The 14600-nt window shown below is 40.6% G+C and overlaps 1 protein-coding gene across 1 annotated transcript; it reads left to right on the forward strand.

Moving 5' to 3' along the window:
• The first annotated feature begins 3994 nt into the window (after positions 1-3994).
• Positions 3995-13560, forward strand: cnpy3 (canopy FGF signaling regulator 3). The gene is made up of 6 exons (XM_034164781.1): positions 3995-4213; positions 6958-7084; positions 8581-8677; positions 8961-9083; positions 9636-9753; positions 12463-13560. The coding sequence occupies exons 1-6, from the start codon at positions 4108-4110 to the stop codon at positions 12735-12737; spliced, it is 846 nt and encodes a 281-aa protein (XP_034020672.1). The 5' UTR covers positions 3995-4107; the 3' UTR covers positions 12738-13560.
• Positions 13561-14600: the final 1040 nt, after the last annotated feature.

Raw genomic sequence — 14600 nt, forward strand, 5'->3', positions numbered from 1 at the left:
ACAGATGGTGACCTTGTGCAATTTTCTTCAAACATGGGTCACAATGAGTATCCACCACCAAATAAACACACACCAATTTTTTGGATAAAATTTAAATCAGTGACTTTGACTGACATTGCCAAAGGTCACACCCAAAATTACCAAAATTTGAAAGTTATGCAGCAAAATATTTTCATTTCATTACATCTCCACTGAACATTCTTCAGTCATCAGTTACATGAGTAAGTCTTTGGAATGTTAGTATTCCTGGCATGGGGAATTAAGGCTTTCTAAATATATGTCCCGCTCAAATTTGACCCGTAGAAATTTTGCGGGTGTTTTCCGAGGAGTTTGTGTCCAAAGTGCCCTCGTCTTCCTGACTTAACATCTACTCCTCTGTCACGGGGATGATGTCCTCCCGGTCCTGTCTTGTGTGCCAGAAAAATCCTTATGGGTTGAAGGCAGTGGCCACCAGGGGGTGCCAGAGTTGATCGAGAGTGCATGTTTGGTGGACCACACCCTTAACAAACTGATATGAAATGACCGGCTATACTAAAATATGAAATGTAAGGAAATCAAGCGAAATGGGGACTGATAATTACAAAATGGGGACAATAAACGATCAGCGATAACATGCAAAATGGGGTCAAATGTGCTGCCACCTAGTGACGATTACCAATAATCTGTGAAATGGGATGACATGTTGTTGGTATTGGCTTATGGGATGGATTGTGGCATCTATTTTACGTTAAGCGTATTTTATTACGTGAGTAATCTATGATATAAAGTTCGTTTAGTCAATATTGAGTGCATGTAATGAAACGTACTGTAATTTTTGGCCCCATTTCACTCCATATTGCTCCATTTCGTTACATTTTGTCCATTTCATATTTTAGTATGGCTTATGAAATGACAACTAAATGATTGCTTGCTAGCATCTATTGTCGCGTGTCTGTCTGTGTCAGCTACAGGTTGCGATGAATGTAACTGAAAAAAAGGGTCGGTCGCGAACATCACTGCTGGAAGCAGAGTTATGGGACCAACCCAGGTCCTGTGTTTGGTAACATTGTGGGGTTCAGAAGATGACCTCAAGCCCACGTCTGCTTTCTAAATGTTACGAGATCAACGCGCGTGATCAGAAAAGAGAAGGAGACCAAACACTGATGACTGAAATGCAAAGCCGCTAATGACACTCCTGTTTATTGTGTCGCTTTTCTCCGATGCTTTTAGTGTGTTCCTGTTTTGTTCCATGTTTATGAACGCGCATTTAGCGGTTCAAGCGATTCAGAGCTGCATCTTTTTTTCTTTTTTTTTGCTCTTTTTGTAAGGACTGCAAGAGAGCTTTTCAGAAACCTGCAAAATATTCTGAATGTATAATTGCTTTTACTCACGGATGAGCTGAAAAGGAAGGCAAGCGAGCAATGACAGTTTTCAACAAAGCTCTCGGCTGGTTCTTGTGTGGGCTTTCAGTGTGGAGTAAAAACCAGCTTTCATCTCACTTGTTCTCGCTCCACATCAACCTCCCCTCCACCGACTCAGTGTCAAGCTCTGCTATGAGACACACACTGATCTGCTCGGTTTCTCTTTTTTTTTCCTGTGGAATGAGAAAGCAGCTGTCCTTTTGGCAGTTTGCACTCCAGCGAAGCACCTCTCAGAAAAGCTGGACTATTATTGAACTACAAATAAATGCTCTTGTCTCACTTTATTCCTCTCTCACTCTCGCTCAGATGCACAGAGACATTCACATTAAAGGACAACATATGTGTTACTCCTCCACAGAAATAAAAAACTCAGCAGAAGGTTAAGAACTGATGAACAGTGTGAAAGAGTTCCTCAGGGAACATGTTAAGGTCCTCTGTACTTGACAACAATCTTTTACCTATATCAGTCTGTTCACTCCAAGGCTTTGGAAGCAGTTATAGGCCTATATTTTGTAAAATAGAGTGAATAGAATGATAAATTAAGGCATTCAGCAACTCAAAACAATGTATATACTGTCATATTTTAAATTAAAAGGGCATTTAATGAGAGCAAACTCATTAAAATTCTGAACTTTGATGCTTCAGATCAATCAAAAAAGCAACTTTCTTTTGGTTATGTAATCCTGCACACGTGTCTGTCACCTGTAGGATGATTAGTGGATGCTGGATTGATGATGGATTAGGAGCAGGTGTGGTTATCAGTGAGGAAGACAGACCATTTCTGAACAGATTTTTACTCAATCCTAGAAACAGACTGTTATCTTCTGATTGTTTAGTACCGATTACATTATAAAACTCAAATAAAATGGACACATGACCACACACCCCTGCCAAAAGGAATTTACTAGCCTTGAAAGAAAGTGAGGGAGGTGGTCAAGAGAGCTACAGGGGTAAGGGCATCAGTGAGAGAAAGATAAAAATGCGCTAAATCAAAGAAATAAACTGCTATTTTCTGACTGTTCAGTAGCGGTTTTGTTCTAACACTCAAGACTGTCACATGACCACACAACTCTGCAGACAGGATTGTATATGAATATAGCCGAAGCAGACACTTCTTCTTTCTCTCTCTCACCATATTCGTGGTTTTGAAGTTACATGTAGCTTGAATTGAGCTTTTTTCCAAATACAAGGTGCAGATTCTACTTCAATAAAGTGCAGTTTTGTAAAATTAGACATGAATTTAACAAGGGTAACATTTAACAGCATAAAATCTGAAGAAATAGTTGAAAAACGCAACATGAAAACTGTAACATAACGCGTTCCTGTAGCGGTTTGATGAGCTTTGAGACGCCTGCCGGAAAATCGTGAAGAAGCTTTAAGTTTAGTTTATTGTCTTTTGTAAACTTTAATTGTCTAGTGTGATCCACACACACACACACACACACACACACACACACACACACACATGCACTGTGTTTATAGTCCTCCAGCGATGTAATTTGTCAAATAATAATGTTCGGTGACCCTGAACCAAGCAGATGTCATTGTGTCTGTCGCTGTTGGCAACAGTCTGCACACATCATATGTTTATGTTTATGTTGTGTGTATGTTTAGTTGATACACAAATACTGAAATGTGTTAAAGATTTCTTGTGGTTTGCTGCCCCCTGCTGGATCAAATTTATTCCCACAATGTTTTCTTTACGGCGTGAATATTTTTCACAGTAAAATACAGTTTCATTCATGCTCTGAATTGTAACAGTAAATATTCAAACACATTCAAATCCTTATCCTAAAACATAAAACATTTTTTTTTAATTAGTGGTGGGTCAAGTCTCAGTATGACTGGACTAGAAGATGAGCGCGTGCGTGAATGTGTTTAGCTCCCTCTGTCGGATTAAGTGAGAATTTACAAATACGGCAGGCAATCAGTGTCAAAGATGGTCTATTGAAATGAGGAGTCACACATATGCATATGTTCATGTCTACCTGCTGTGCTCATTTTTAATTCCGGTGTTTCACAGCTCCTCATTGGCTGCACCCACCCTGTGGAACAGTCTTCCTGCGACCTTGAGGCAGTTTGAGTCCGTGGACATTTTTAAGTCAAGACTCAAAACCTATTTTTATTCTTTTTCTTATGAATAGCTTTTATTTTTATTTGTTTTATTCTTTTACTTCTGTTTTTATTTATGTATTTGAATTTTTTTATTCATTTTTAATTATTTATTAAATTTTATGTTGACTTGTTTTATGTAAGGCGCCTTGAGACGGCTTTTGCTGTGATTTAGCGCATTATAAGCTAATAAATTTGATTTATTGTTTATTAAGTTATGAAGTTATAAACTACAGCAATGTTAGGGTTTATAAAGTTAGTAAAATATAATATTAAAATGAATGTTTTCTTAGAACAAATTGCGCTTATGATCGAGATGAGATGAAGGAAAAACTTGACATTTTTTTGAATGTCTTTTTGGCACAGAGTGATCCCTCTCACTCTTGTTGCGCTATCAGTCCGCCCTCTGCCCCCCATTGGTGCAGCAGCTGAAACGTTATCGCTTGTGATTGGCTCAAAGCAGGCGGTGAAAGCGGAACAGGTCGCAGTGGGTGTGGAGAGGAGCGGATATGAAACCTGTTTTTTCGTTTTCGGAGCTTTTTAGAGAATTTAAATTCCTCTAACTGTGCCACAGAGTTACTGTTCGGGCCGCGGGATGTTTTTAGCGACGTACGTGACGTTTCTGCTGCTGACGTCGTCGTCTGGAGCCGCTAAAGACGGAGGAGACGACGACTGGGTCCATCTGCCCGATAAATGTGAAGGTAAATTAGCGTCTGGTTATCAAACGGGGGTCTGCGGGCCCCCAGCGGCCATATGTTACTGCAACGTCCAGATTAAGTGAATTACAGCAGCTTTTATTTATTTTATTTTTTTTTTATTAATAGGGATTATAATTCAGACAAAACTGTCACTAAATTACAAGCGGAATGATTCCACAACACATAATTACGTCGCTGTTTCACATAAATTATGGGTTGGTGCGGATTTTACACCGAGCGCCATCTGGTGGCCATTTTTTTGGCAGATGAAAACATCGCCGAGTTCAGTACAAATACATGTAATTTAGTCACTTTTCACAGGGGCCAGGCTAGTCAATAAAGTCAATTTAATGTACAATGGTTCATGGTCAGCTTGGTGTATAAATCTCATCATTTCAGGCAATCAGCTGGCTGTTAGAGACAAAACAAAACCATCTTATTTCAGTAAACAGTCAATGCAGTCCGACTGTTTTCATCGGTCGGCCAGTTGTGGAAGAACAAATTCTCGCCTTCGGATTCGCCACTTCAGGAAATAATCTGTGGTGCATGTTTAACAAATTATTTATATAATTAGTATAAAGTATAAATTCTTGTCTTTGACGTTATCTGTTTCCTGTATAATTTATAAATCATTCATGTAGCAGTTGATTTTTCATGGTATTATAATACTTATAAAAATACCTCACACCCCTAAATTAAATTCTAAACTTAAGTTAATGATACTATTTATTTAAATTATACTTTTTCTACTTTATGAATTTTATTTGTTTGGGTTGGTACTCATTAATAAATGTGTGTAAATGAGCCAGAGATGCCAAGACTCAACAAGCTCATCAGGAGAGCTGACTCTGTCCTGGTGGTTGAGCTGGAGTGTGTGGTGGAGGTGGAGGATGCTGGAGGAAGGAGGATGCTGAGGAAATTGCTCAGCATCATAGACAGCACCTGCCACACTGACATCCTATCAGAGCACCTTCAGCTATAGACGGAGACCACAGAGGTGCACCGTATAAGGCCACAGGAGGTTTTTCCTACCTGTGGCACTCAGACTGTATAACTTCTCCCCCTTCTGCAGGATGAATAGTTATTCAGTTACTCAGTTATGTGCAATATTATCAATCATCTTGTGCAAATGTCTTCCAGTCATTTCGTATAAATTTGTTGTACTTATTGGGGAAAAAAACATTGTTCACGCTGGCAAAATAATTTCATGTGGGATAAAGTTGATCTTATCTTTTATTTTCATCTGTTTCATCATGTTGCTGCATCCACCACACCATGGAACTGTCTTGGATGACAACCACCCAGGCAGACAACCCCTCCATCCACACCTCTTCAAAGTTACCATCTATTCGCTGTTTCGCAGTTGTGAATCTCGCACTGTCTGAGTTCTGGTCTCAGGTGTTCAGCACTCGCAGTGTAAACACACCTCGTGAAGTATGGACAATAAGACATCGGGGCATGGCAGAAGTCCATCACAGGTGCTACACCTCTTCTAGATAACCCTCTCAACTTGGGAGAACGTGTCATTATCATAATCACCCATGAACTCACTGGATCGTTGCCATCCACATCCTTGCTTTGCCATTGTTTACAAGTGCTGTGAGACAGCGGAACTCTGCTGGTGCCACGGTGGATTCTGGGAAGCACGGGAAGCTGCCAGGAGGATTATGGGAAACATTATGGGAACGTATTGAATCTCCTGCAGCTAGGTGTTATGTGGGTGTGGCCTTGCCATCGTTGAGTTGGTCCTCAGCACCGAGCCACTCGTGTGCTGGATCATGCTCATTGAAGCGCAGCACACAGCGTTCCTGTTTGGATCTTCACCTCTGGACTAGAAAAAACCACAGGAGAGCGTCTCAGGGGTTGTGGTTTTGGAGGGTTGTTGTGGCCTGTGTGGTGCCCAGGTTCAAACCTGAGGTGGTCCATGTGGGTGGACACCTGGAACATTCCTTACCTGAACAACGGTAGCTAGCCTCTTCCACTGCTGGTGGTACAGGTGTTTTTTACATTTTACCCAAGCATTACATGGATTATCACAGTTTTAACACGGGCCAGTCAAATGCTTTGTGTTACTATGTCGTCATTTTCTGATGACCTACTTCTAATCAGTCATCACAGACTTTACCATGAACACACTTTGTTTCAGTACGACAGCAAATCACACACCACAGGGCTTAATCTGTAAAACTGTACTGTGAAGTCTGTCTTGAGATCCACGTGAATAATTCATGAGTTCAGTAGTTGCTGATTGTGACATCATGGTCCTTTTTAATTCCATTAATGATGGTCAGCGTATTCATTAGCACGAGACCAGTAGAGAACCTTCTCTGAAAAGTGAATGTTTATGATGTTCCTGGTTTGGGTGATCATAGTTTCGTACTAGCTCGACTAGAGGCGCGGTCTTCTTCCTGGCTTGGTTATCTATCAAGATCAAATTAAATAAGGTCTCGCTTCCCTTTTCGTGTTATGTGGATGTAACCAACAACGCAGCAGGTTTTAAGAGTGATTTTAAAATAGGGAAATGTCGCGATCCTGCCTTTGGGAATGTACTGAGCCATGCGTCGTTCTCCCATTCATGCTGGTTGCTATGGTGTGCAGTGCATTGTGGGAGCCACGTCCAACACTTTCTGCACAACAGCCAAATAAAATGATGCTTTTAAACGCAGTATATTAGAGAGGTGTGCATTTATTTTTCTAACTGATTGATGAACACAGATCCATTATTATTATTTTGTTCCTGTTTGCAGTCTGTAAGTTTGTCAGCATTGAGATGAAGTCTGCATTTGATGAGACGGGAAAAACCAAAGAAGTCATCGACAGGAACTATCGCTTCATCGACAGCAAGGGTGCACCGCCGATCAAATACGTCAAATCGTAAGTAGTGTTATTGTGCTTGCAGGTTTTATGGATTCTGAGTTTGTACGAAACAGAAATGTGACTGACGTGAACATCAAAGTCTCCTAACTGTAGAAAGAAAAATGTGCAGATTGTTTTCACTGACGTCATCACGTCGAGAAAAATGTGCAGACTTGCCATGCTTTATTCCATAAACCAGACCAGCACTCAGTCAGCTTCTGCTTCTATTGCAGCAGGTAACAGAACATTTACAGAGGAATCCTTCAAATGGTGGCGCACCAAATTCAGTACAAATACATCTTAGTCACTTGAATTTTCAGTAGGTGGGAGGGATCAATTGAAGAATTACACAGGGGTCAAAATGTTTAAATGCTTCAATCATATTGAAGACTATACCACATTATTTGTCTGAACACAAAGATTCCAAAAGGTATAGTTTGGACTATCTGTGACTGAATGTTATGGGGTAAAAATGGCAAGACTGGTGACAAAGGTCAGTTTCAGTTTGTACAGAGATCAAAAGTTAAAGTTGCTTCAATTTGGTTAAAAAAAAAAAAATAAGAAGAAAGAAGTGGTGCAAATTATTGGTTGAGTTAATACGGGTTTTAAAAAGGAATAGTTTGCACCATGTGTCATGTTTAGTTTCACATTACAGGGTGACATATATCACAAGTCGTAGAATCCAGTGGACATTGATATTGTTTGACCTTTGCTTTGGAGAGCAAACATTCAACACAGTCAGACCTATTCCATTTATTAATCCTATTAGCTCAACCAATAACTTGCACCGCTTTTTGCCAAAATTGGAGCACCTTTAATGTTTGACCCCATACAAACTGAAATTGACCTTTGTCACCATTCTTGCCATTTTTACCCCATAACTCCAGAACATGCAGTCACAGATAGTCCAGACTATACCTGTTTGTAATCTTTATGTTCAGACAAATAGTGTGGTATAGTTTTCAATTTGACTGGAGCATTTTTAAATTTTGACCCCTGCGTAATTCCTCAATTGACCCCTACCTGGCTGCCTATTGAAAATCCAAGTGGCCAGTCAGTGTTTTTTTTTTTTTTTTTTTTTTTTTTTTTTTTTTTTTAGTAAAAAGAGTAATGTCTAAGGAGTATTTGTGCCGAATTTGGTGCTTCTATCACCATTTGAAGGATTGTTTATCTGCTGCACTATTCTTGAAGGAACTTTTTATATATGCTTCAGTAACTTTTATATCCTCACATTTGCATCTTTTTTGGGGTGCTAAAGTGTGCTAGCTGCATTAGAATCAGAGGGTGCATTGTTAAATATTCATGTGCAACTGATCCATGCACATTATTTATCTCTGTGTTCAGACAACTCTACAAATCTCAGTGTGTTATGAGGAAAATCACTTGGTAAAGAGATGCTCATGTTTGTGTTGTCTGTTTTCTTAAATGTTCATTAAGGAGAGTTTCCTGATGGGTCAGTGGCTAAATGTGTACCGACAAAGTGATGTGAAAAGTCAGTGTTTTTGTCTCTGCAGAGACCTCAGGTTCATCGAGGTCGTAGAAAACGTGTGTCAGAGGCTGCTGGAGTACAATCTTCACAAAGAGCGAGCTGGCAGCAACCGTTTTGCAAAGGTCAGCATCCGGTCTCATCAGTTTCCTTACATTGAAGGTTAGACTGTCCAAAAAAATTAATTCATTCATGTCTTCTGATCTACGGTTAAATTTAGTCATAACTTATGACGTTATCGAGCTTTTAAGAATCAAAGTGAGTCTGTGCTGCTGCCAGATTTGGAAGCTGCACACCTGATTTCATATCTGATGCTTTTCAGAGACGGTGCGATACATTTTATTTATTTATTTATTATTGATTGTTCATTGAGTTATCGATCTTATCAAAACCCGTCTGTGTTTGCAGGGCATGTCTGAGACCTTCTCCACGCTCCACGGGCTGGTGAATAAAGGCGTGAACGTGGTGATGGATATTCCCTACGAGCTGTGGAACGAGACCTCAGCTGAAGTGGCCGAGCTAAAAAAACAGGTGAGATCATGCCATCAGTTTGTCCTGGATTATTTGTTCTGCTGCTGTGTTGATGGAGCGCTTCTCTGTGAAACTTCTGCACCCTTTTTCATGTTGTTCTGCTGCTTCCTCTTCTTTTGTGTGATTGTGGAAGATGTGCACAAACAAACAGTGGGAGTTTTGCAAACAAATGAAATGCACAAAAAGCTTTTTGCAAAAAATAAAAGAAAATCAGCTCCTAATTTCTGTCATCCATCCAGTAGGTGGCAGTGTTGAGCTGCTGGAAGACAGGGCTTTGGTATATTGCTGCTTTTTGGATTTTTCTGCTGCATCAAATTTCACCAGCGGCTAATCAGTTTATCCTCATGATGTGACCCATTTATTTATTTATTTTATTTTTTCATTTACCATGTTAAACTGCTGCAGATGGATTCTTTCATTTCCTGTATTTTACAGGGTAGATGTGTGGGCTTTGATGTTTCGATAGTGCGAGTGTCTGGTGCTCTAATAGGTTGATTTTTTTTTTTTTTTTTTTTTAACAATTGTTTTTCTAAAACATCCATGCCTTTTCAGTGCGACGTGTTGGTGGAGCAATACGAGGACGTGATTGAGGACTGGTACAAGGGAAACCAGGAGGAAGATCTGACCACTTATCTGTGTGAGAAACATGTTCTGAAAGGACAGGACACCGGTAAGCACACGCACGTAAAGATCACACCAAATGCTGACATAACTGTGACTGGTGGGACGCCTCATGATTCTTCTTTTTATAGTTCAAATACTCACTTTGCTAGCACATTAGCACTAGCAATAATTACCGTTTGAGGGGAATGTTGCCAAACACACCAAAGAATATCCTCAGGTTTTGGAATGTTTGTCTTCTCCTTTTCTGTCTCTACAACGCTTTGCTCCCCCCCCCCCCCCCCTTTGTTGACTAACTAAATGCTAGCTTCTACTAACTAAGCTTCCGTTCGCTGTTAGTGGGTTAGCGAGCCTATGTAGGGTTTAGTGTCACTGTAATTTTAGCTTTTCAATTCATATGTATCTTTTTTTTTTTTTTCCCAGTCATATAATTCAAACAAAAATTGTCATAATTCTCTTTAGGTTTTAACTGAGCGTTGACAAAATAAAAAGTATTTTGACGTAAACGTGTGATACACAGACATTTAAAAATCATTAATAAAAGATTAGTCAAGACCATTTAATTTTACTATCTGCTAGTTGTGTTGGCAAGAAACAATGTGTACACAGGTACAATTAATCTGCAAAACAAGCTAATATTTAAAAAAAAAAAAAAACACAAACAGGATTGTACTGTTGAATACAGGCATTAAAAGAAGAAAAGACTAGAAATTCCCCAAAGAAGACCAAGGAATCAGCAGATTGTTTAAATTTCCCATTATTGCTTGTAATAATGGTGCGTCACTGCTCGCTGCACCTCAGTGACTGTGACGACACACTCCCACTCTGACAGTGGGGTAGAAAACCCCACTACTTTCAGTGTCTGGTCGGGTTTGATGTGTAGCCTGACGTCCTGGTGTTTTTAACACCCGTGTGTGTTGCATTTTTCCTTCTCACTTTCTTTTCTAAAATGGCGCCTACTGCAGTCCATATTTTACGCTGTTGTGACGTTGGCCTTCCATGCTAGGGCATATTGAACAAACGTACATCCTGTTGCATTGATACACATGTACGAGACTTGTGCATTTGCATATCTGTAGCCTGTGTTTTTTTTGTTTTTTTTTTCACCAGTACCGCTTACTTATTTTAGTCCTTTCTGACATTGTCATTAATTGTGCTTGGCCAGGTCGTTGTTGTTTCTGGTGCTACAAATCGCTGCCTTGAGGTGATTTGAAGTCATTCTGTGCCGCCTGCTGACATGAAATAGCAGTAACTTTACCTTTATTTCTTCAGGATTGTTGCAAATCTGTGTGTGGCTGCTTGTTGTTTTGTCCGACGCCTTCAGTTTTTTGCTTTTAACAGTCTTGTGCTTCATCCTTGCATAAGTGTTTTCACGCATCTTCCTTCATATTTCATATTCATTCTTAGATTTGTATAATCTGAGAAAAGCAGTCACATGACAAAAGCTTTTTGAACTTTAGAATCAGCTGTAGACTAGAACGGAGAGACGGAAATGCATACTTCTAGCCAGAATTGTGTTTTTGTTTTTTCCATACAGGCGCACAACTTGCTTGTTTCATGCGCTGAACTTTGCTTTTAGTAGATTAATAGGGGCGAAGCTCTCAACCTACTGGTCAGTCTTCATTCCTGCTCTCACCTATGGTCATGAGGGTTGGGTCATGTTCGAAAGAACTAGATCTCGGGTCCACGCAGCCGAAATGGGCTTCCTCAAGAGGGTGGCTGGTGTCTCCCTTAGAAATAAGGTGAGAAGCTTGGCCATCTGAGAGAAGCTCGGAGTAGAGCTGCTGTTCCTTCCCGTTGAAAGGAGCCAGCTGAGGTGGTTCGGGCATGTGGTAAGGATGTCCCCTGGGCAGCCTCCATAGAGAGGTGTTTCAGGCACGTCCAGCTGGGAGGAGACCCTGAGGAAGACTCAGGGATAGGTGCAGAGATTGGCAGGGAACGCCTCAGGATCTCTCAGTCAGAGGTGGTTCATGTGGCCCGGGAAAGGGAAGTTTGGGGTCCTCTGCTGGAGCTGTTGCCCCCAAAATCCAGGCCCAGATAAGCGGTTGAAGATGAGTGAATGTGTTTCCAACACTGGGTCAGCAGTTTGTTCATCTGCATCAAATGACGTCCAATATGTTGTCCATCTGGCTCATTTTTTGAATTTAGAAGTTGTGATGTTAAGTAACAGTACATGCTGTCATGTGCACATGCTGCTGAGTTCCTGTCAGTTATTAAACTCATCCCTCGGGAAACTCAGTAACTTTAAGTGTGTTTATTGTGGTACCAAAATGCTACTGAAATATTTTGGGTGCATTTAAATTATGTGCTCCAACATAAAAACAAATGATTAAAAATCGATGTCTGGAGCCCTGGATGTTAACATTGTGTTTCATAGTTTAAATGAGGCCATCTGAAACTCACAAAATCTGAGAACTGGGTGACACTCTGACCTCTGACCTGGTCTGACAGTCCTCGTTTCATCTGTTCACAACCAAGTGGCCCAGGTGGGGGTGCTGTTCTGAGAGACACAGCGAGACAAACAAACCTGAAAATGTTACCTTCTGGTTGGAGGTAAACATCTGAACGCTGAGGTCTTTTGGTCTCTTTAACATTCTTCTCTTCTTTCTCCCTCATTGCGTCCCTGCTTCTCTTCTCCTCTGTCTTGTTTCTTTCTTCTTCTTTGCTCTGTCTGCCCACCTGCTCTTCCTCCTCTTTATTCCATCACCCTTTCATCGTGAGCACCTCCCTCCTCTTCTCACACCAATTCTCTGTACAGCCTGTCTGAAAGAGGTTTGGAAACCAAAGAAGAAAGGGGACCAGGCAGCTATTTCAGAGGACAAAAAGAAGAAGAAAAAAAAGAAGGGAAAGAGTAAGGAAGGAGGAGAAGGTGCTGACACCGGCTTGGAAAGCGAGGAAGCCGCTAAGCAGAAGAAGAAGGTGAAAAAGAAGAAAAAGGGCGCATTTCCGGTGGAGAGGAGTGATGGAGAGGTGACATCCGATGAGGAGATCCAGGCTGAGGTTCCTCTGCCTCAGCAGAAGACGGAGCTGTGAGCTCTGGTTCCTGGATCAGTTCTCAACAAAAAAAACAAACTCTTAAACAGGGTAACAGCAGCTCCAGGAAATACCTCGCCCCAAAATCTCTGAAAAACTTTTCAAACTGTTACCTACAATTTTGTAGTTTTAATTTAAGTTTGAGATTGGATATGAAGTGTTACGATTTATTGGGATTTGAGAGAAATGACCTATTTGATCTTGGTTTTTAAATAAATAATCCACAATGAAGTTCTGGAGATTTCATTTTGAAATGCTCGTTTCTATGTCCGTGTGGAAGTGAATGTATTGTTTCAAATTTCACTTTTACGTTGGTGATCTCTGACTAATGATGCTCTCGTAAAGGTGTAGTCCTGGCATGTCATGGAGTCTTGTTACTGAATTTTAACCCAGATGATCAAGATCCCAAACTGTTGAATTTTGAGCATAGTGGCGAATACAAATATGAGGAATCCTTTATTTCAACACTAGGCAACAAAGTTGTTGTGGTGCCGAAGAAAATCCTTTTTATGGGTTCAGTTGTTTAAAAAATGGAAAGAGACTACCTTTTTAAAGGACTGCATGATGTTTATGAAGATTAGTGTTGTGTATTGCATTCAAATTAATAATCTTGTAGCATGTCATCTTTTTATTTTTATTTTTTTCTCTTCTCTACCCACTTTGGTCATTTTCCCACCCAGTATTTGTGAGCTTGAAATGAGTAAAGCTACGTGCCTTCATTTGTGCACCCATGGGCGTGTCTGTTTTTCAGATGAGATGTTGAGGCACAGTGTTGGTGTGTTTCTCTCATGTAGATAGCAGTTGCACCTTAGATCACCAAAAACCTGGTTGAACTTCAAGTGCTCAGGTGGAACTTGTAGGCGATCAGTTCATAGGAGGAGGCGGTGTTGCAAGAAGATCTTTCATGCTTCACCTCAGGGTGCTTTGGTGGATGACTGCTGCTCCTGTCCACGTCTTCACCAGAAAACCTGTCACTTCTGAGTCCAGTTTATTTTTACAGTCATAAAACACAAGTCATCCCAAAACACTTCACATGAGAACACACTCACCTTACCCACCTCTTGAACAAACATAATGGCGACAATAGTAAAGAAAAACACCTTTGGGTGTTTTGATAATGGTGGAAAACCTCAAGCAGAGCGTACTCAGTGTGGTGACCATCTGCTTCGGTCTTGTTACCGATAACAAATAAATCGAAGTACAATGAAGATTTGTCATGCAAAGGCATAAATGCTGCATATAGAAACCACAGACATATAGAGTCTAAGGTTCCCAATGATGGATGTGTTAAAATGCTTCCACATGGGGTCAGCACTGTATCACCAACCGTTACCTGCCTACTGAGTCTGTTTGGACAAACGAAAGAATCCAGGAACACAAATGTAATGATGGCAGTGGGATGTTTAATGACAGTCGCACTGAACTTGAAGTTTACGAAGCGCTACGCAGCGTCGGGCCCCAGGACAGTGTGGGTTTGTTTGTTTAACTCTCCATGGTATCTGTGTGCCACTTAAATAGAAGTAAAATCAGCTGGAATGTGGTTGTGTTGCAGGATAGGTATTCTGTACTTACTGCTTAGTTTGTCCAGTGTAGTTTACATTTGGATGTATTTTTATGCTCGCCAGGTACGACGCAACCAGATGTTCTGCTGACTGTAAATCCTGGTAAAATACAGCAGCAATAATAATAATAGTGGTGGCTATATGTAATAGAGAATTGCATATAGTCCTGTACGCAAACATTCCAACCCTGCGAGTAGAAAGTCACTTGAGACTGTGCACAGAAGATTGGCTCACGGAGTTCAAACTCGGTGAGCTTTCCACAAAAAAACACGTGCAAACACTTAATCTAACCCGTCTTAAA

Source organism: Thalassophryne amazonica, chromosome 23, assembly GCF_902500255.1.
Source record: "Thalassophryne amazonica chromosome 23, fThaAma1.1, whole genome shotgun sequence".
Lineage (NCBI taxonomy): Eukaryota > Metazoa > Chordata > Actinopteri > Batrachoidiformes > Batrachoididae > Thalassophryne > Thalassophryne amazonica.

Bases quoted from the DNA above. Each gene is read 5' to 3' on its own strand.
- cnpy3 (XM_034164781.1), top strand. From the start codon at position 4,108: ATGTTTTTAGCGACGTACGTGACGTTTCTGCTGCTGACGTCGTCGTCT. The intron at 7,085-8,580 runs GTAAGTAGTGTT...TTGTCTCTGCAG, and splicing joins CCGATCAAATACGTCAAATC to AGACCTCAGGTTCATCGAGG. The intron at 9,084-9,635 runs GTGAGATCATGC...ATGCCTTTTCAG, and splicing joins TGGCCGAGCTAAAAAAACAG to TGCGACGTGTTGGTGGAGCA.